The 18,757-nt window shown below is 51.0% G+C and overlaps 2 protein-coding genes across 14 annotated transcripts in view; one reads left to right on the top strand and one right to left on the bottom strand.

Annotated features, from left to right (window-relative positions):
* The first annotated feature begins 6,329 nt into the window (after positions 1–6,329).
* Zfp687 (zinc finger protein 687) lies at positions 6,330–15,078 on the top strand. Of its 4 annotated transcripts, none has more exons than XM_006232935.4 (9): positions 6,330–6,457; positions 9,565–11,693; positions 11,845–12,023; positions 12,365–12,541; positions 12,675–12,837; positions 12,991–13,320; positions 13,409–13,521; positions 13,692–13,833; positions 13,943–15,078. In XM_006232935.4, the coding sequence occupies exons 2-9, from the start codon at positions 9,582–9,584 to the stop codon at positions 14,432–14,434; spliced, it is 3,708 nt and encodes a 1,235-aa protein (XP_006232997.1). In that variant the 5' UTR covers positions 6,330–6,457; positions 9,565–9,581; the 3' UTR covers positions 14,435–15,078. The 4 variants fall into 4 exon arrangements, with proteins under 4 accessions (XP_006232997.1, NP_001414660.1, XP_002729127.1 ...); NM_001427731.1 differs by lacking the exon at positions 6,330–6,457 and adding an exon at positions 6,629–6,743; XM_002729081.6 differs by lacking the exon at positions 6,330–6,457 and adding an exon at positions 6,817–6,951.
* Positions 15,079–15,283: 205 nt separating this feature from the next.
* Pi4kb (phosphatidylinositol 4-kinase beta) overlaps positions 15,284–18,757 on the bottom strand; it is a 32,306-nt gene continuing 28,832 nt past the window's right edge. For 5 of the 10 annotated variants that reach the window (XM_039103230.2, XM_039103233.2, XM_039103231.2 and 2 more), the window contains 4 exons: positions 17,556–17,688; positions 17,168–17,288; positions 16,550–16,612; positions 15,284–16,150 (listed from right to left, as the gene is read on the bottom strand). In XM_039103230.2, coding sequence (XP_038959158.1) covers positions 15,969–16,150; positions 16,550–16,612; positions 17,168–17,288; positions 17,556–17,688 — 499 coding nt within the window. In that variant the 3' untranslated portion in view covers positions 15,284–15,968. 10 annotated transcript variants of the gene reach the window in all.

Here is an 18,757-nt window from a genome sequence, read left to right as displayed (position 1 = left end):
GCTGCTCTCCCGAAGGACCTGGATTTTATTCCTAGCACTCTGTGGCCCATAACCATCTGTAACTCCAGTCCAGGGGATATACGCCTTCCCCTGGCCTCCAGTTGGCACACGTAGCACAGGCATGCAGTACAAGTAGATCATTCAAGGCAAAACACCCATATATAAACATATGAAATCAATTAAACAAACAAAATAACAACTTTTCCTTCTGGTGCTGGGGAGCTTGCGCATCAGTTGGCATTGCTTACTGCTTTCCCAGAGGGCCTGAGTTTGGTTCCCAGCATCCATTGCCCACTGTAACTCCATCTCTGTGGAATCCAACACTCTCATCTGACCTAGGAGGGCACTTTTATACACAGTACCCATAAACAACTTTTTAAAAATCCAGCACTGCAAACAATCCCATCCCCTCCAAAGCTGCTTCCTCATTGCTCTTATGGGTACCCACTCTCTCCTTTGACTAGTCAATGTTCATTTGCTTTTTCCCTCCTCCATTCTTAAAAAAGTGTGTGTGTGTGTGTGTGTGTGTGTGTGTGTGTGTGTGTGTGTGTGTGTGTAAGCACCCATGTGTCCCACAGAGCAATGTGGTCAGAGAACTCTCAGTTGATTATCTCCTGCCACCTTGTGGGATCCATCAGATCTGACAGGGTCTCATTATGTGGCCTTGGCTGACTGTCCTGGAACTCATTGTGTAAAGTAGCCTGGTTCTGCCTCACAAATGCTAGGTGGGATTAAAGGGTTACACTACCACACTGGCATCTCTTCTCATTCTTTTTTTTTTTTTTTAAGATTTATTTATTGTATGTATATGAGCACATTGTAGCTGTCTTCAGACACACCAGAAGAGGGCATCGGATCTCATTACAGATGGCTGTGAGCCACCATGTGGTTGCTGGGATTTGAACTCAGGACCTCTGGAAGAGCAGTCAGTGCTCTTAACCTCTCCAGCCCTCTTCTCCATTCTTTTTTTTTTTTTTTTTTTTTTTTGGTTCTTTTTTTCGGAGCTGGGGACTGAACCCAGGGCCTTGCGCTTCCTAGGCAAGCGCTCTACCACTGAGCTAAATCCCCAACCCCCCTCTTCTCCATTCTTACAAACTCATTCTATATAAGCTTTTGCCTGTCAATGTACCATATGTACATCAAGATTATTGATAAGCTCTATTTCCTTTAATCCACAAGGTCAGTTCTCCCCTATTAATGTGAGTGGAACCTGTGAGTGTATCTATCACTCTCCTTCCCTCCTAGGAAAAGGAAATTTGGTTTTAAGGTTTCAGAATTCTCTTGGTTCGTTCCCTCCTTGCTTTTGGCCTCCATGGAAGTTTGGAATTCCCCTGGATGTTTCCTCCTTCCAATCTTCACATACCCTAGAGCCTTTTCATGACTGCCTTTATCTTCTGAGACAAGGTCTTTCACTTCTGATCCTCCTGCAGCCTACTCCATGCATCGGGATACAGGAACCTGTGACTATTCTCTGCTTTGGTTCCTTCCTGTGGTGTAGGGAGTTGAGGCTAGGGTCTTATACCTGTTAGGAAAGCTTCGCTACTGAGCTACAGTCCCAGATCAACCTGTCTCTGTGAGACTCTCTTTAAAAATTTATCATGTATGTGTGCATACTATGTGTGTGGTGTAAGAGGAAGGCAGAATAGGGTGCTGGATCACTTGGAAAACTGGAGTTATAATCAGTTGTAAACTCCTATGTAGGTGCTGGGAATCAAACCTGGGTCCTCTACAAAAGCAGCAAGTGACCTTAACAGCAGATTCATCTCTCCAGCTGTTTTTTCAAATTTAGAGACAGTATCTCGTTATATAGCCCAAGATGGACTAAAACTTGTGATCTTTTGGCCTCAGCCTTCCCAGTGCTAGGCTTACAGGCATGTGCTGCCACATCCATCTCCCCCCCCCCCCCCACCCCCCACCTTTTTTGAGTTTTTTTCTGTGTAGCTCTGGTTATCTTGGAATTCACTCTGTAGACCAGGCTGCCCTGCACTCAGAGACCTGCCTGTGTCCGAGTGCTGGGATTAGAGATGTGCACCACCACATCTGGTAGGCATGAGAGACCTTTTAAACAGCCTCAGATCACCCATGACCTGACTCGCTAACCCCTCTTCCATGTGAGAACCTTTTACACTCCTCCCTGGAGTGTTCTTGACCCAGATAGCTGAAAAATCAGTCAGCTCTTCTGGGACCACTTAACTGCAATCTTATCAGAGAAGCCTCCCTCATCTACCCTGTGTGCAGCTACAGCCCTCGCACACTTCCCCTTGTCCTGCCTTGCTTTGAAATTTTGTTTTTGAGTTTAAAAACATCCCTGGCTTTGAATTTTTCCCCCTTTTCGAGACAGGGTTTCCCTGTGTAGGCCCTAGCCTTCCTGTAACTCAGTCTGTAGACCAGGCTGGTTTGAATTTAGAGACTTGCCTGTCTCTGCCTCCTGAGTGCTGGGAATAAAGGTGTGTGCCACCACTGTTGGGCTAAAATCTTGTTTAATATACTTCACTTAAACGATATTTAGGTTTGCAGAAAAATTGGGCAAAAATACACACCGTACCCATATATTCCTCATCAATTTACCTTATTACCTTGAATCATGGCACCTTACTTTCTACTGATCAATCATATTGATGCATCGTTATTATTTTTTTTTTGTTTTCTTTCTTTTCAGAGCTGGGGACCGAACCCAGGGCCTTGCGCTTGCTAGGCAAGCGCTCTACCACTGAGCTAAATCCCCAACCCCCATCGTTATTATTATTATTATTATTATTATTATTATTATTACTTATTTATTTTATGTGCATTGGTGCTTTGCTTGGTCTGTGTGAGGGTGTCAGATCCCCTGGAACTGGAGTTATAGACACTTGTAAGGTGCCATGTGGTGGCTGGGAATTGAACCCAGGTCCTCTGGAAGATCAGCCAAGTGCTCTTTTTTTTTTTTTTTTCTTTTTTCTTTTTTTCGGAGCTGGGGACCGAACCCAGGGTCTTGCTCTTGCTAGGCAAGCGCTCTACCACTGAGCTAAATCCCCAACCCCAGCCAAGTGCTCTTAACTGCTGAGGCATCTCTCCAGCCCCACACATCAATGCATTATCATTATTAACTAGAGTTAATTCATTTTAAACTTCATTTTTTGTGTTCAATCTATGGATTTTGACAAGTGCACAATGTCACATGTCTATTATTAAGGAGTCATACAAAAGTGTCAATGCCACAAAATCCCCCTGTGCACTATCTAGTCATCCTTTCCTCCACCTAAGTGTGCCCTTGGCAACCACTGCCTCTGTGGCTTTGCCTTGTGTAGTTGGAACAGTAGTTGGTAAACTTTTCAGGTTGGTTCTTTTCCATTATTTATGGTAATATGCATGTAAAGGGACGTCATGCATGTTCACTGCTTTATAGCTCTCCCTTCCTCTCCTGGCAAGTGTTTCTAATAAGCTTTATCTTTTACTTTTGGTTTTAGTGACAGCATCTCACTGTGCTGGCCAGGCTGGCCAGGCCTGCTTGTCTTGGCCTTTGCAAGATGAGACCTCAGATTTGTAAGAATGTCCAGGTCATACCAGGGGCTCTGTGTTCTCTTATGTTTATGTATGTTTTGCCTACATGGTATTTATGTACCACATGTACAGTGCGTATGGAAGCCAGAGCTTGTCAGAGTCCCTAGGATTAGAGTTACAGATGGTTGTGAGCTCCTCCATGGTGCTGGGAACTGAACTTGGTCCTCTGTAAAAGCAGCCAGTGCTCTTAACTACTGAACCATCTCTCCAGCCCAAAATACTGCTTAACTCACACATGGTGCTTAAGAAATGTTAGCTGAATTAAAATATTTTTCTTCACCCTCCCCTCATTTGGTCATGGGGTCTCATATGCACAGGCTGCTCTGTGTGGTGGTTTGATGAATTGTCCCCCAGCCCCAGGCACTTGAATATTTGATCCCCAATTGATGGAGATGTTTGGGAGGCTCAGGAGGTGTGTTCTTGCTAGATGATGGATGTCACCAGGGCAGCCTTTGAACCGTTCCCAGCTCCCTCTGTGCTTTCTGCTTGCAGTTCAAGATGAGAGCTCTCAGCTTCTGCTCCTGTCCTCTCTGCCTGCCACTCGAAGGCATAATATTCACTGGAACTGTAAGCCCAAATACACCCTCTGTAAGTTGCCACAGTCCTGGTGTTTTACCACAGCAATAGAAAAGTAATTAATACAATCTGGAACTTGCTATGTACCTGAGACTGGCCTTGAACTCTTGCTCCTTCTGCCTCCACCTCCCAGGTGTTAGGATTACAAGATTTCTACCACTACACCTAGTTTGAAAACTATTTCTTAAACAAATGACTAGTACATCTAATTGAAAAACAAATTTCTATTCAGAATTCTCTTGCAAGGGAAGTCTGTAATTCACCCCTTATTCTTTTGGATTCTCAAAATTTTAACATCACTGCTTCTGACTTCATGTAAATCAGTTAATCTAGCCTGTAAATGCTTGTTTCCTTCTGTATAAAATGACCATAGTAATACCTTCCTCTAGAGTTGTAAGGATTAAATAAGGTAACATATGAACAGGAATTATTAAACCTATAGAAAGACCCAGAGGACAGAGGACGATGTGGGAATGGAATGCACCCGTAGGGTTTTCCCCCTTGTTGGGTTGAGTCTCATGTATTTGAAGTGGAAATCAGATTCCCTATCGAGCCAAGACTAGCTTTGAACTTGGCACTCCTGCCTCCACCTTCCAAGTGCTGGGATTATGAGCATAAGGCACCAACCCAAGTTTGTGAAATATAATCTCCCAATGGAGCCACGTTCTCAGCTCTCCAGTGAAGAACTCTCAGTTATTCAGAGAAAGGAGAGTGCTGTGAGCTGCAGCACCTGAGAGAAAGATGGCAGGTGAGGCGGAGGTAGGACTGCATTCATCCAGTTTGCTGTCCCTTTATAAATAGCACTCTGCCTTCTAAGCTTTTTCATGCTCACAAAAATAATCTTGGCAGGTGGATATTATAGTTACCATTTTATTCATGAGACAATAGGTTCAGGGAGGTAGAATGATTTGCCTGATTTCATCATGTGGAATGTGCTGGATCCAAGATTCCTCCTATCCATAGCCTGAGCTTTTTGGGTCCAAATGCTATGGGCACCCAACGGCAGGTAACAGACCTTTATTTTAAAAGCTTTACCAAAACCTGGGCATGGTGGCAAAGCAGTGTAGCTCAGTTACTAGGCAGTCAGGACAACTTAGTGGAAACCCTGTCCCAAAAAGTGAGAGGGTATAGTATAGCTTCAGTGTTACGAGTGCACCTGCCTAGCATGTGCGACTCCCAACGGTCAATAATCAGTATCGCCAAAACAAAAAAAACTCGCCAAGTCGCTATGTTGGTTGGGTTTCTTGCTTGGACTTGGTGAAGCACTAGGTTTCATCCCCAACATTGCAAAAGTGAAAATAAAACACAAATTTAAAAAACCCTTGTCATTTGAAACGGCTGCGGTCGCGGTGGGCGGCGGCATCATGCGGCCGGGATAGAGTGCGCGCCAGGTGGCACACTGGGCTTGCAGATGGATCCTACAAAAAACAAAACAACAACAAAAAAAACAAACCAAAAAAACGGGAGCGAGCAGGTGGGAGAGCGTCAAGGCAATTCCTCTCCCTTGCGACTCCGCCCCTTTCCCCGCCTCCAAGGGGCGGAGCGGCAAAGCGCGGGAAAGCTCAACAGGAACAGTAAAGCCAGCTCGTGTCGGGGGCGGAGAAAGAGTTCGCTTAAATGGGAAATAGGTCTGGGCTCCCTCCTTCTCTCGCGTAAGAGGCCTATCGGCATACTACCTTATGCTCTTCTTGGTTGTGGCTCAGGCCACGCCAGCACTTCCCAACGTCACCTCCCCCACTTCCGGTCGCAGCGTGTCCCAGGTCTCAGGTCTCGGTGGTTCCGGTTTCTTTTACACCGAATCCCAAAGTCTGTCCGGCTTTCCCGCAGAGGGAGGGGCTGTGCGTGGTGCGTGCGCCCAGAAGCAGGCGGACGCCAGAACCGCATCCATCCGGATTATAAAGCAATTTAGACTGTGCGAGGAACGCGAGGCAATGGTCACCCCGATGACGTAATGTTTGGGGGTGGCACCCCATTTTGTGACCCCAGCACCGCATCCTAGCGATCGCGGCTTAGCCTGAGGAGACGGCATGAACACTTAAAACACCCAGGTTCCACACGGAGCCGACGAGGTTCCCCTAGACGCGTCGCCATACAGCTAGAATTCCTAAGTTTGCATACGTGATGCAGTGTCCAGCTTCGAGCGACCAATAGAGAGAACGGCCACGCTTCTGAGCTAGTCACCCCTCGCAACCCAAAGCGGAGACTAAGGCTGACTTCTTGCTAAGCGACAGCGGCGGCGGCCAATGGCTTTCGGACTGCGCAGACAGGGCAGGTGGACTCCGGAGCAGCCAATGGGGAGAGGCTTCTCCACAGGGCCCAGGCCCTTCGTCCAATCGCGGTGAGAAGACTATGAGGGGCCAGTTCCGAGCGGGGTGTGGAGGGCCAACCCCGTTCAGGGCAGGGTGGGGCTCACGGTTGAATGACGGGTCTATTAGCCAATGGCGAGTATGAAAGCGGGCAGCTCGGACTAGGAGCGCGGAGGGAGCTGAGGGAGAGGGGAGGCCGAAGCGGAGAGAAGCAGGAAGTAGCGGCGGCCGCGGGGAGGGCGGCGGCGGCGGCAGCGGCGGTGGCGGCTGGAACTGGGGGAGGCCGTAGGGTCTCGGCCCGCACTAGGATCGGAACAAGTAAGCATGCTCGCGGCAAATACCCGCCCCTGGCTCCGCCCCCAGGGGGGGCGGGTAAATACCCCTGCCCCTCCCCCACTTGGTCAACTACCCCCTTCTCCGTGCCGCCGCCCCCCGGGGCGGCTGCTTGCCTGGCGGGGTCGCTGCCTTCTTCTTCGAGGACAAGCGCTGGGAACTCCAGTTTGCTGGAAGCACTGCCCCTAGCCCGGTAACGTGGGAGGGGGTTCCTGGACCCCTAAGTCCTGGCGCTTCTAGACTGAGAGGCAGTCGGAGTGCGGCCGGGGGACTCAAGGCTGCTGGATGTCGCGACCTAAAATGGTGTCCGTGCTGGGCGGTGGGGGCGGGGGAATTGGGCCCAGCCGGAGAGGAGCCTGCATCCCGACCGGGTGCTGGTCAGCGTCGGGGCCCGGGCAGGACTCAAGCTGGCGTCTCGAGCCTGGTGCGCGCCTCGCAATCCTCGGGTTTGGAGAGAGCTTGTGGGGTCGGAGCCGGGGCAAGCTGCGAGGCGCGCAGAGATGAAGGGGACCAGGTTCGAGTCGGGACTGACCTGGCTACAGAGCTTAGAATCACGGAGGGACCGCCCCCTCTTGTGTCTCCACTCCCCTCGCGCCACTCCCCACTGCCGGGGAGTCCTGGCCCCCGGTGTGCAGCGCCGCAGATCCTAAGGGCCTGGCCTAGCCGAGGCCCTGCTTTGAGTTCTTAACCTGTGAAAGTGAAAGAAGCACCACTCGCCTCAGTTTACCTTTTAGTTTTTTAATGTACTTCTCGTCCCCTACCCGAAACCCCGGACTTACTTTCCGCGCCAGTCCCTGGCAGATGGCAGGGACTTAAATGCCGCCCGTTGCCCAGCTTGGCCGCAGCCTAATCGCCCCGGCCGTGCTCTGGCCCCCTCGTTTTGATCTGCGCTGTAGGCCTTGGGCAAAGGGCAGTGCAGCCCCCACCCGACCGGTGTCTGTTCACCCTCTTCCTATTAAGCCCCTTCTTTTTGCTTTTGGAGAACAGAGAGAGGAGGAAAGTGGGTAGGGAGTAGGGAGATGGCAGCACCAGAGGCCTGGCGGCTGAGTGGAGGATCTTCATTGGCCTTAAGCCTCTGTGCTTGGCCCACTGTCTGCTCCAGGTGGCTATCGGATGACCTCCAAGTCACTTGCACGCCAGAGGGAGGTAGTTGGGAGAGGTAGGTTCGCAGGTGTTTTCTTAGTCCCCATTGGTTTGTACTCCACCGACCCACCCTGCTGGGAGCTTTAGTGGGAAGGTAGCCCAGGTCTCCCAACCTGGGAGAGCCGAATTGAAGAGGGACCTATCGATTCATCTGGGTTAAAACTAAGGGTTTTGTTCAAACCCAGAATGTGCAGAATTAAGTAGAGGGGTAATGTACAAGGAGGACTACCCTTTCTTCCTCTAGTTGGTACTCTTGCCCCCCACCCCCACCTTGGTCCGTGCAATGCCAGCCACCACCTGCTGGGACTATCTCTAGTTACAGTCTGAAGGCTGGAAAGAGGTGAGAGAATTGGCTCTGGGAAATGGCTTGCATCCTGGGCAGGGAATGTGTAAAGTGGAGCGAAATTGTCCCTTCTTTGTTGAGTCTTCCTAGATACAGAATTACTTATGGTTGAGAACAAATAGAGGATAGAGCTTGGGTCTCCTAGAGTCTCTAAGCTGGCATCCTTGTTGCTTTAGTGACACATAAATCTTGTGGGACTACCCCTCCCCCAATCCTCCCTGGGCCAGGTTAAGGGGCTACTGTTACCCAAGAAGGTAGAATTTGAGTTAGAGGGTAGACGGTGAGGAGCTCAGAGCAGAAAGGACAGTGGGAAGGAGGAGCTCCCCCCAGTGTGGTAGCTATGTTGGATCAGCTTGTACCCTAGAGTCTTAACCCTGAGAGAGCAAGGTAGAGGAGGGAGGAGGGAAGACACTCTGGGGAAGGTGTGCAAGCAGCAGGTGTTTGTGACAGGAGGACTTAGCTGGGCCCTTGTGACTATGCGTGCCCCCCCCCCCTTCTGTGTCTTATTCTTTCTGCCTTATCTGTTTCTCCTTGATGACCATGCTAGGGCTCTGGGTGCCAGGAGGAGCTCCCGATCTTTCAGATACGGCTTTAGACGACCTCTGACTCAGCTCTGACCCTAGCCTTAGGCAGCCAGTACATATTTCTTCCCAGTGCAGCCAGCTCCTGCTTGATCTCGCATGTCCTAATTTGGCCCAACTGCATTAATAAATTGTATTCTGGCTTTGACACTCACACATACAATTTTATGTTTGTAGGACTTTGATGAATGGGTTACTTGTCCACTCTTTGAGACAGCAAAAGTAAGGCAGTGTAACTTGCTTGAACAGCAGTGATAAAGCTAAAGGCAGAGTAATTTAAGTTTTAACCATAATCACTGCTCTGTGTGTAAATGGCCTTTCAGATCTCTGTGGACCCCAATTCATATTCCATGTATTCAATAATACTGATCCCATGCTGACTCAAGGCCTGAAACCTAGAGCATTATGTCTGCCATCCTCCTTGATATTCCTGTGGATTAATTGGTTCTGTGCAGAGATGATCTCTGAGAACTTTCAACTTCTCTTCTTTTCTTTGTATTTCTAAGAATCTCTTTCTAGTTTTCTCTGGGCTTTGACTCTGGCAGTACCTAGTGTCTTCCCACTAACCTGGTTTTAGGGTTTGGCACACTGAATCCGTCAAGCAGTTCTCCAGGACTCACACATAATGGAGATGTACTGAGTCTGAGGGGTAAATATCTCTATATTATATCGAGAAGTGAGGTTCAGGGTCTAGGTATTGGGGATCCTGACCTTCCCTCACTTTTACTGTTTTCATTAGGTCTGGGACCTGTCACTATGGGGGACATGAAAACCCCTGATTTTGATGACCTCCTTGCTGCTTTTGACATCCCTGACATTGATGCAAATGAAGCCATTCACTCTGGGCCAGAAGAAAATGAGGGACCAGGAGGCCAGGGGAAACCAGAATCCAGTGTAGGAGGTGATTCTAAAGACAGAGAAGCAGCGACAGCCACTGAGAATGACCCTGAGAGTGCAGCTGAGGCCTCTGATCATGGCCTCCCACAACCCCCGGATACTTCTACAGTCAGCGTCATTGTGAAGAACACAGTGTGTCCAGAGCAGTCTGAGACCCTGACTGGGAATTCAGAGGAAGAGACCAAGGCTGGGGATGTAACTAAGGAAGGACCTGTGGGGTCTTGTCTCATGCAAAATGGATTCGGGGGTCCTGAGCCATCCCTCTCAGAAACCCCCCATTCTTCTGCACCTGCCAGTGGGGATGCCTGGGAAGAAAAAGCTGGGGAAGGCAAGACATGCTTGGACCTCTTTGCTCATTTTGGGTCTGAACCAGGAGACCACACAGATCCCCTACCTCCTGAACCATCCCTACCTCGGGATGGTGACATGGCCCCACCTCCTTTCTCCACTCCTTTTGAACTGGCCCCAGAAAATGGCTCAACCCTGCTGCCTCCTACTTCTCTCTTGCCTCAAGGGGCCTTGAAACAGGAAAGCTGCAGCCCTCACCATTCCCAGGGCCTAACCCAGAGAAACTCCGGCTCCAGCCCTGAGGCAGCAGGCGTCCCTGCCAGTGTCTCACCCCCACAGGTGGCTGGGGTGTCCTTTAAGCAGTCTCCAGGACACCAGAGCCCTCCTGCTTCTCCTGTAAAGGCACCCAGCTGTAAACCCCTGAAGGAAGAAGATGAGGGAACAGTGGACAAGTCTCCCCCAAGAAGTCCCCAGAGCCCCTCTAGTGGAGCTGAGGCTGCAGATGAGGACAGCAATGACTCCCCTACCTCCTCCAGCTCTTCTAGGCCCCTCAAGGTGCGGATCAAGACCATTAAAACATCCTGCGGGAATATCACAAGAACTGTAACCCGGGTTCCCTCAGAACCTGATCCTCCTGCCCCTTTGGCTGAGGGGGCCTTCCTGGCTGAAGCTAGCTTCCTCAAACTGTCCCCTGTAACTCCAACCCCCGAGGGTCCTAAGGTGGTGAGTGTCCAGTTGGGTGATGGCACAAGGCTGAAAGGTACAGTGTTGCCTGTGGCTACCATCCAGAATGCTAGCACTGCTATGCTCATGGCAGCTAGTGTGGCCCGCAAAGCTGTGGTTCTACCAGGGGGGAATGCCACCAGCCCTAAGACTATGACTAAGAATGTGTTAGGTTTGGTGCCCCAAACTCTGCCCAAGGCTGAGGTGCGGACAGGGTTTACCCTTGGGGGGCAGAAGGTGAACGGTGCCTCTGTGGTGATGGTACAGCCTTCTAAGTCTGCTACCGGGCCAGGCACAGCCGGTGGCTCGGTGATCTCTCGAACCCAGTCCAGCCTGGTAGAGGCCTTCAACAAGATTCTCAACAGCAAGAATCTGCTGCCTGCTTATAGACCAAACCTGAGTCCACCAGCTGAGGCTGGTCTGGCCCTGCCTCCAACAGGCTACCGCTGCCTTGAGTGTGGAGATGCCTTCTCACTGGAGAAGAGCCTGGCTCGGCACTATGATCGCAGAAGCATGCGTATAGAGGTCACCTGTAACCACTGTGCCCGTCGCCTGGTTTTCTTCAACAAGTGTAGCCTACTCCTGCATGCCCGTGAGCACAAAGACAAGGGGCTTGTCATGCAGTGCTCACATTTGGTCATGAGGCCTGTAGCCCTTGACCAGATGGTGGGGCAGCCAGACATCACACCCCTGCTGCCTGTGGCTGTCCCACCTGTTCCTGGACCTCTGGCCTTGCCTGTTTTGGGCAAGGGGGAGGGGGCTGTCACTTCCTCTACCATCACTACAGTTGCCACTGAAGCTCCTGTGCTGCCACTCCCAACAGAGCCCCCTGCCCCCCCTGCTGCCTCTGTTTACACGTGCTTTCGCTGTCTGGAGTGCAAGGAGCAGTGCCGCGACAAGGCTGGCATGGCAGCCCACTTCCAGCAGCTGGGCCCTCCTGCGCTTGGGTCTACCAGCAATGTGAGTTGGTTCTCGTTTCCCTTCTCTGGGGGAAGGGACAGCCAGATTCTATGGAGGTAAAAATCCAGGAAGGTTCTGGGAACTTACTTAAACAAAGGGATGGGATACAGGGCACCCCGTCATCAGTTAACCTTTTTTAACCTCTTGATAGGTGTGTCCGTCCTGCCCCATGATGCTCCCCAATCGCTGCAGCTTCAGTGCCCACCAGCGCACACATAAGAACCGACCCCCCCATGTCTGCCCTGAGTGTGGGGGCAACTTCCTACAAGCTAATTTTCAGACCCATCTTCGAGAGGCCTGTCTGCATTTCTCTCGCCGTGTAGGATACAGGTGCCTGACCCTCAGTTCCTCATTAGAACTTTAGGATCTGGTTGTTAGCAGCAACCTTATAAACTGGCTTCTCAAGGAGAGCCATCATTTTTCCTATTGTGTTGATACACCCTATACCCTGCCATCAAGTCATGTAGTATGGGTGCAGTGGCGAGCTGGGTCCCTGGTGGAATTCCAGCCCTGCTTCTCAGACCTCTCTTGGGGACTGAGCCTCCTTCCTTTCTCTGCCTTGCTCATGCTCCTTTGTTGATTTCCTTTTGAAATTCACCTTGTCTTCAGGAACAAGAGGGGTGCTGGAGATGCCCCTACCTCACTGTAGTAACCCCCACTTCTTCTCCAAGGTGCCCCAGCTGTGCAGTGGTGTTTGGGGGTGTGAACTCCATCAAGTCCCACATACAGGCATCACACTGCGAAGTTTTCCACAAGTGCCCCATCTGCCCCATGGCCTTCAAGTCTGCACCCAGCGCCCACGCCCACCTCTACTCCCAGCATCCAAGCTTCCTTACCCAACAAGCCAAGTGAGACCTGGGGAGGAGGGAGCATGGTGGCGAGGTGGGCTGGGAAGAGGTGGTGGGTTGGTGGACTGGAGGGTTGGGCGCAGAGAAGGGCTCTGCTATCCCTCATGTTTATACTGACCCTCTGCCCCCACAGGCTGATCTATAAGTGTGCCATGTGCGATACGGTCTTCACTCACAAACCCCTCCTCTCCTCACACTTTGACCAGCACTTACTGCCCCAGCGTGTCAGTGTGTTTAAGTGCCCATCTTGTCCTCTGCTTTTTGCCCAAAAAAGAACCATGCTGGAACATCTCAAGGTACAGGAGCAAAGGGCCCGGGCGTGGCTGCTGAGCTAGTGGTGCTGACTTGAACTCGGTCATAGAACCCTCTGGCAGTGGGGAGCAAGGGGGAAGTGAGGACTTTGGCAAAGGCAGGCTCTCCTCCACCTAGCCATCTTCCTTGTCTTCTAGAATACTCATCAGTCTGGACGTGTAGGGGAAGAGGCAGCTGGAAAAGGGGCTGGAGGCGCCCTTTTGACCCCCAAGACTGAGCCAGAGGAGCTGGCTGTGTCTCAGGCTGAGGCGGCCCCTGCTACTGAGGAATCTTCCTCCACTTCTGAGGAAGAGCTGCCCAGCTCTCCTGACCCTCCCCGCCCAGCTAAAAGAGCCCGAAGGGAACTGGGAAACAAAGGCATCAAAGGTGGGGGTGGGGGGCCTGGGGGCTGGACTTGTGGAGTTTGTCACTCCTGGTGTCCTGAGCGGGATGAGTATGTGACTCACATGAAGAAGGAGCACGGCAAGGTGAGCTGGGTTCACCTGGGAGAGGTGGGGCTGGAGGGCAGCCTTGGGGGTCACCTGAGTGACCCAAAAATTCCACCCTTTGCTCTAGTCAGTGAAAAAGTTCCCTTGTCGCCTGTGTGAGCGTTCCTTCTGCTCTGCCCCAAGCCTGAGGCGCCATGTCAGGGTCAACCATGAGGGAATCAAGCGAGTTTATCCATGCAGGTAACCCTTACTCATTCCTCCCAGAGAATACCTGGCCGCCTGTCTCTTGCTTGAGGGATCTGAAGGTCAAGGCCACCCTCTGCTGTGGCAGCCTGCCTTCTCTTAAGAGCTATGGGTCTTGGCCTTTGCCTGTGCCTTTGGTGCCATCTTGCCCACTTCACCTCTGCTAGGTATTGTACAGAGGGAAAGCGCACCTTCAGCAGTCGCCTGATCCTGGAGAAGCATGTCCAGGTCCGGCATGGCTTGCCTCTTGGGACCCAGTCTTCTGGTCGAGGAGGCTCCCTGGTTCGAGGCTCTGGTGGTAGAGCCCAGGTAAGAAAAGGCCTTCCTTATGTCATGGGATTGAGAAACTAGTGTGACCTTGGTTGGTCTCAGGAAACCAGGGTGATGGTGAGGCCTGGTTTCTTCCACTTTTCTCTAGGGGCCAGGACGGAAACGCCGCCAGTCTTCTGACTCATGCAGTGAGGAACCTGACAGTACAACACCACCAGCCAAGTCCCTGAGGGGTGGCCCTGGGTCAGGAGGCCACGGTCCTCTGCGCTATAGAAGCAGTGGCTCAGCAGAACAGAGCCTTGTGGGCTTGAGGGTGGATGGTGGCACTCAGCAGTGCCTTGACTGTGGCTTGTGCTTTGCTTCCCCTGGCTCGTTGAGCCGCCACCGGTTCATTAGCCACAAGAAGAGACGGGCTGGGGGTAAAGCCAGTGTCCTGGGACTGGGAGATGGAGAAGAGGAGGCTCCTCCATTACGCTCTGACCCAGAGGGTGGAGACTCACCTTTGCCTGCTTCTGGAGGCCCTCTGACTTGTAAGGTCTGTGGCAAGAGCTGTGATAGCCCTCTGAACCTCAAGACCCATTTTCGCACGCATGGCATGGCATTCATCAGGGCCCGGCAGGGAGGCAGTGGGGACAACTAGGTCCCAGGCTTCAGATTGACCAGGCCTCTTCCCTGAGACTTGGGTTTCACTGCTGCTGTCACCTCCCTGGGCTGGGAGTTTTAATATTTACTTCTCTCTCCATCCCTGAGGGAAAGGCTTTTGAGGATTCTAGTGACTTGCACCCCCCTCCCTCTTGGGTTTGGCCCCTAGGTCCTACTTAAGTAAAGTAGGTCCTTCCTTTCTAAGTCCAACACTAATGCTTCTGCTGCAGACTCCCAGCAACTGTGTGGGAGGATGGGACCTTGGCAAGCCTGCTTGCTAGACAGGCACAGGGACAGACTGAAGGATGTACAGGGTCTAGTTTCTACCCCTCTACTAGAGTTCTTCAGGCACAGACCAGTATTTCTTCCTCTGGGCTGGGTTCTGCCCTAGTATCCCTTCCTCCAACACTCATTGGCACTAACGCCCCCACCCCAATCCCTGCAGTGCCTTCCATTTGTCTTTTCCCCCAGAAATTTAGGGGTGGGGGTGGGATTGGTGGGGATGAGTCCTGTCAAGTGGGGTCCAGGGAGAGGAGAGGACCAGCTCTCAGGAATCCTTTATTCTTGTAGTAGTAATACTAACAGTGGAGAAACAGGAGGGAGAAAACCAGACCATTAAAACTGCTTGTGGTTTAATCCCCATTCAGGCTTTTCTTTTTATGTGAGTTGGATAATGTGCCCTGATAGGGAGGGGTGAGTCAGAACTGGGGAAGCTTTCTCAGGGAAGAGGCAGCACTGACAGACAGATGGAAAGAGCAGTCTTCCTTCATCTTGTGTGTTTGTGCCTTTTGTATGCTGGACTTAACCCCTTCCAAGCACTCTCACCCCCCCAGAAGCAACAAGACACAGATGGCTAACTAAGGACTTTATTTCAAACAAAAATTAAAAATTAAAAAAAAAAAATGAGAGCTATTTCCCTGGGTGTGAGGAAAGGATCAGGGTGAGAAATTTCCCCATGGCTAAGCCAATACCCTCAATATATTAGAGGGATCGTGTCAGTTCCCTTCCTTACCCCCATGATGGGGAACCTAAGCAAGTGCAGGACCCACCTGTCGGGAATGTGGGCTAGGGGTCAGCCCCCAGATGGGGACAGAGTTGGGCAGCAGCATGGCCAAACATAGGATTAAGTCCTAAGTACCAAGAACCCACTCCTCCCATCTTGCTGGGACCCAGGGAAAGTAAAAGATGGTTTTGTAGAAAACCTCTGAGATCCCCGAGGGGAAGAAGGTTCCAGTCCTCCTCATGTTCATCATCTCTGTTCTCTGGAGGGCAGTGAGTCCTGGGATCTGTCAGGTGGCAATACTGACACAGCAAGAGGTGGGGAAGCCCCAGCAAGTCTGGACCCCATGGTTGGCTCTCCTACCCTTTGGCCAGCTCTCATGGTTACCACATGATCCTTTGTGTTTTTTGCCTTCCATTTCCCTTGGGTAGGTGGTTAGGTAGGTGGGATTTTGTGATTTAGGTTTTCTTAGGCAAGGGTCCTCCTAAGGAGGGTGCCTTCAATCCCACCACTTCTGGGCCTGAAAGTGGTGTCACATGATGCCATTGGTGAGGTACTGGAAGCCATCGTAGAGTTTGGTGGTGATGGACCTCATGCTGCCGTCCACCATCTGCTCCACCAGCAGCTGCAGCTGCTCCTCAGTCATGCTCATGTGGAACCTCTCTTTGAGGTTGCGAATGGTGCTGGAGCCATGGAAGCAAGGAAGCTGAGAACCTGGGGGAGGATGGGGGGAGCAGGGGCAATTAAAGGTCATGGACAATTAGGAAGGCAGGCCAGTAGTTAGTAGCCACAGGGAAAAGAGCTAGAGGTATCAAGAGTACTCCTTCCCTCCCCACCACCCAGATCCTTGATGGTGTAGAGCAATTGTGCTTGTGCAGAGAAAACCAATCAGGAAGTCTTGTTTTCAGCCCGTCCTCATCCCATACTCCTTAGTTCCTCTGAAAGTGGGAGTATGTGGGCAGGATAGGGAAAGGCAAGCCCACAACTTCCCCCAGTAAGCATTCGAGAGACGCCTTAGGGCCCAGAGGGAAGGAAGGCTGGGAGGAGCATCTGGGAATGGGCCCTGCACTTATCTGGTTGCAGGCCTCTGCCTATGCTAGGTTTGACACTCACAGATGACCTGAGCCACCGTCACCACGGGGCCAGACAGAGATGCTCCTGAGCAACGTCGGCAACCTGTGGGGTAGGGGCAAGGATGGGGAGGAGGAGGCTGGCAGCTGAGGTAGAGTAAGCATCTGGAGTCTGGGGTGGGGGGAAGAAGAGGGGCCCAGAGGAACTGGAAGAGGAGGGAGTCCTGTGCAAAAAACTGAGGTACTGAGGAAGTGGCAAAGTGAAAGGAAAAAGGCAGGGAAGATCAGAGCAGGATAGGATAGGTGGTGGTCGAGGTCAGGGCAGTCAGGCCAAGTGTAATGGGAGAAAGGTGGGTAGAAGTAACAGAGAAGGGCGAAGGAGACTGAGGCATAGAGTTGACTGGAAGAATGGGACAACCAGGAGGCTGAAGGTGGGTCTGTTTTCTCATGAGGGTACCTAAGAGCTTTCTGCTATTCCTTTTCTCCTGCCCCTCCTCCAAAACCAGTTCTGCCAGGGTGAAGAATGTTCTAAGAGGGAAATGGAGACCCCCCTGAGAAATGTTCCCCCACCTGAGTCTTGAGGTGGAGTCAACTTCCTAAAAGTTCTAAATTGCAGGCAACCCAACCTGAGGCCCCAGGCCAGGGCCCCCCAGAGCCACACCTTGCTGCATGATCTCCACAATCTGTACCACCTTGTCCATGTGTTTGCGAGCAGCGATCAGCCCTTGCAGCATGAGCATCTTATAGTAGTTGAACATATCACCGTTCAGGCCGCCCATTACCTGGAAGCAAGGAGAGGGTCTGCACAGAGAAATTCTAGTGGGTTCTTTTCCTGTGGGCCTCTCAAACTTCCTTTTCTTAAGGCAATCATGTTAAATTTCACTATCGCTATCTTCACATTTTTTTCCCGTAAAAAAGCTCCCGGGAAATCCTGCCTCATCCTGACTTATTGGCATTTCTGTTCTGTTCCTAATTTCGGGGAGCCCATCAGCTCCTCTCAGAGGAAGAACACAGTGGCCCTTGGAAGTACCTCTCTTTTTTTGACTTACATCCACAAATTCTGTGGTCAGCTTAAAGGCTGACGTCTCGAAGCCCAGGTTTCGGGGTGAGCTGGAAAGGATGAAGCCAAAGTCGATGTGGATGATGTGACCTTCTGCGTCCAGAAGGATGTTCCCATTGTGCCTGAGGAAGAGGCAACAGTAAGTTTGGCTTAGGCTGGATCTCAAGCTGCAACACTGGCCTCACTATACTGGTCAGGGGAGGCCTCAGCCATGTTTCCTGTTGCTTACAAGTCTGGGTCAATTTCCTAGGACCTAAAACTAGTAACAAAAGGAAGTTAGAAAGCTACAAAGAAAGACTGGGGTATGAAATTCAGTTATTACCAGCTTAATAAAAGTAGTTTTAAGATTATCCAAAGGCTGAGGGTGGTAGAGTGCTTGCCTGTAATGCTTTTTCCTGCTTTGTTCCCTAACACAACATAGGCTGAGTGTGAATGATGGCACATGCCTGTAATTCTAGCATTTGGGAGGTCGAGTCTGGAGGAGCCTAAATTGAGGGTCATTCTCAAAGAGGCCACACTTGACACATGCTAATCTCTCCCAATTGTACTTCTAGTACCCAGACTTGATTCTGACTTAAGTAGTAAGCATGCAGGTAAGAAGAAAAGGTTTCTGAGGTTCCAGCAGCTCACAAGGTCCTCATTCATAATCAGTTTACCTGGTTGATTTTTTTTGAGATAGGGTTTCACTATGCGGCCTCAGATGGTCTGATACTCACTACATCGTACCAAATTGGCCTCAAACTCAGTCATCTGCCTCTGCCTCCTGGGTGCTGGGATTCTTTCAATTCTTAATTAGTCCATGGCAGAACCAAAGTTCCATCAGGAGAGGGCAACAGTTTATGTATGTGGGTCCTTAAAGGTGCACTTGTGTGTGGATGCCAGAGTCCATGTAGGCATTGTTCCTAGTAACTTTTTTTTTTTTTTTTTACTGTAGCCCTGCCTGACTGGTCTGTACTTGCTAAATTAACTTCAAAGTCTCAGAGATCCACCTGCATCAGTCTCCTCAGTATTGGGATCCCTAGGGCAGCTCACACACTAAATCCTTTGGTTTCTGCTTCCCCACCTGGCATTAAAATGTGTCACCCCACCAGGGATTTTTATGTGGGTTCTGGGGATTGAACCCAGGTACTCATGATTTTATGGTAATAACTTTATGGGCTGAAGTTACTTCTTCAGGCTCTCCTCTCCCCT

Source organism: Rattus norvegicus, chromosome 2 (genome assembly GCF_036323735.1).
Source record: "Rattus norvegicus strain BN/NHsdMcwi chromosome 2, GRCr8, whole genome shotgun sequence".
In the NCBI taxonomy this organism is placed as follows: Eukaryota; Metazoa; Chordata; class Mammalia; order Rodentia; family Muridae; genus Rattus; species Rattus norvegicus.
Note: the sequence above shows the minus strand (reverse complement) of the source record. Positions and strands in the feature narration are given on the sequence as shown.

Bases quoted from the DNA above. Each gene is read 5' to 3' on its own strand.
- Zfp687 (XM_006232935.4), top strand. From the start codon at position 9,582: ATGGGGGACATGAAAACCCCTGATTTTGATGACCTCCTTGCTGCTTTT. The intron at 13,522-13,691 runs GTAACCCTTACT...CACCTCTGCTAG, and splicing joins AAGCGAGTTTATCCATGCAG to GTATTGTACAGAGGGAAAGC. The intron at 13,834-13,942 runs GTAAGAAAAGGC...ACTTTTCTCTAG, and splicing joins GCTCTGGTGGTAGAGCCCAG to GGGCCAGGACGGAAACGCCG.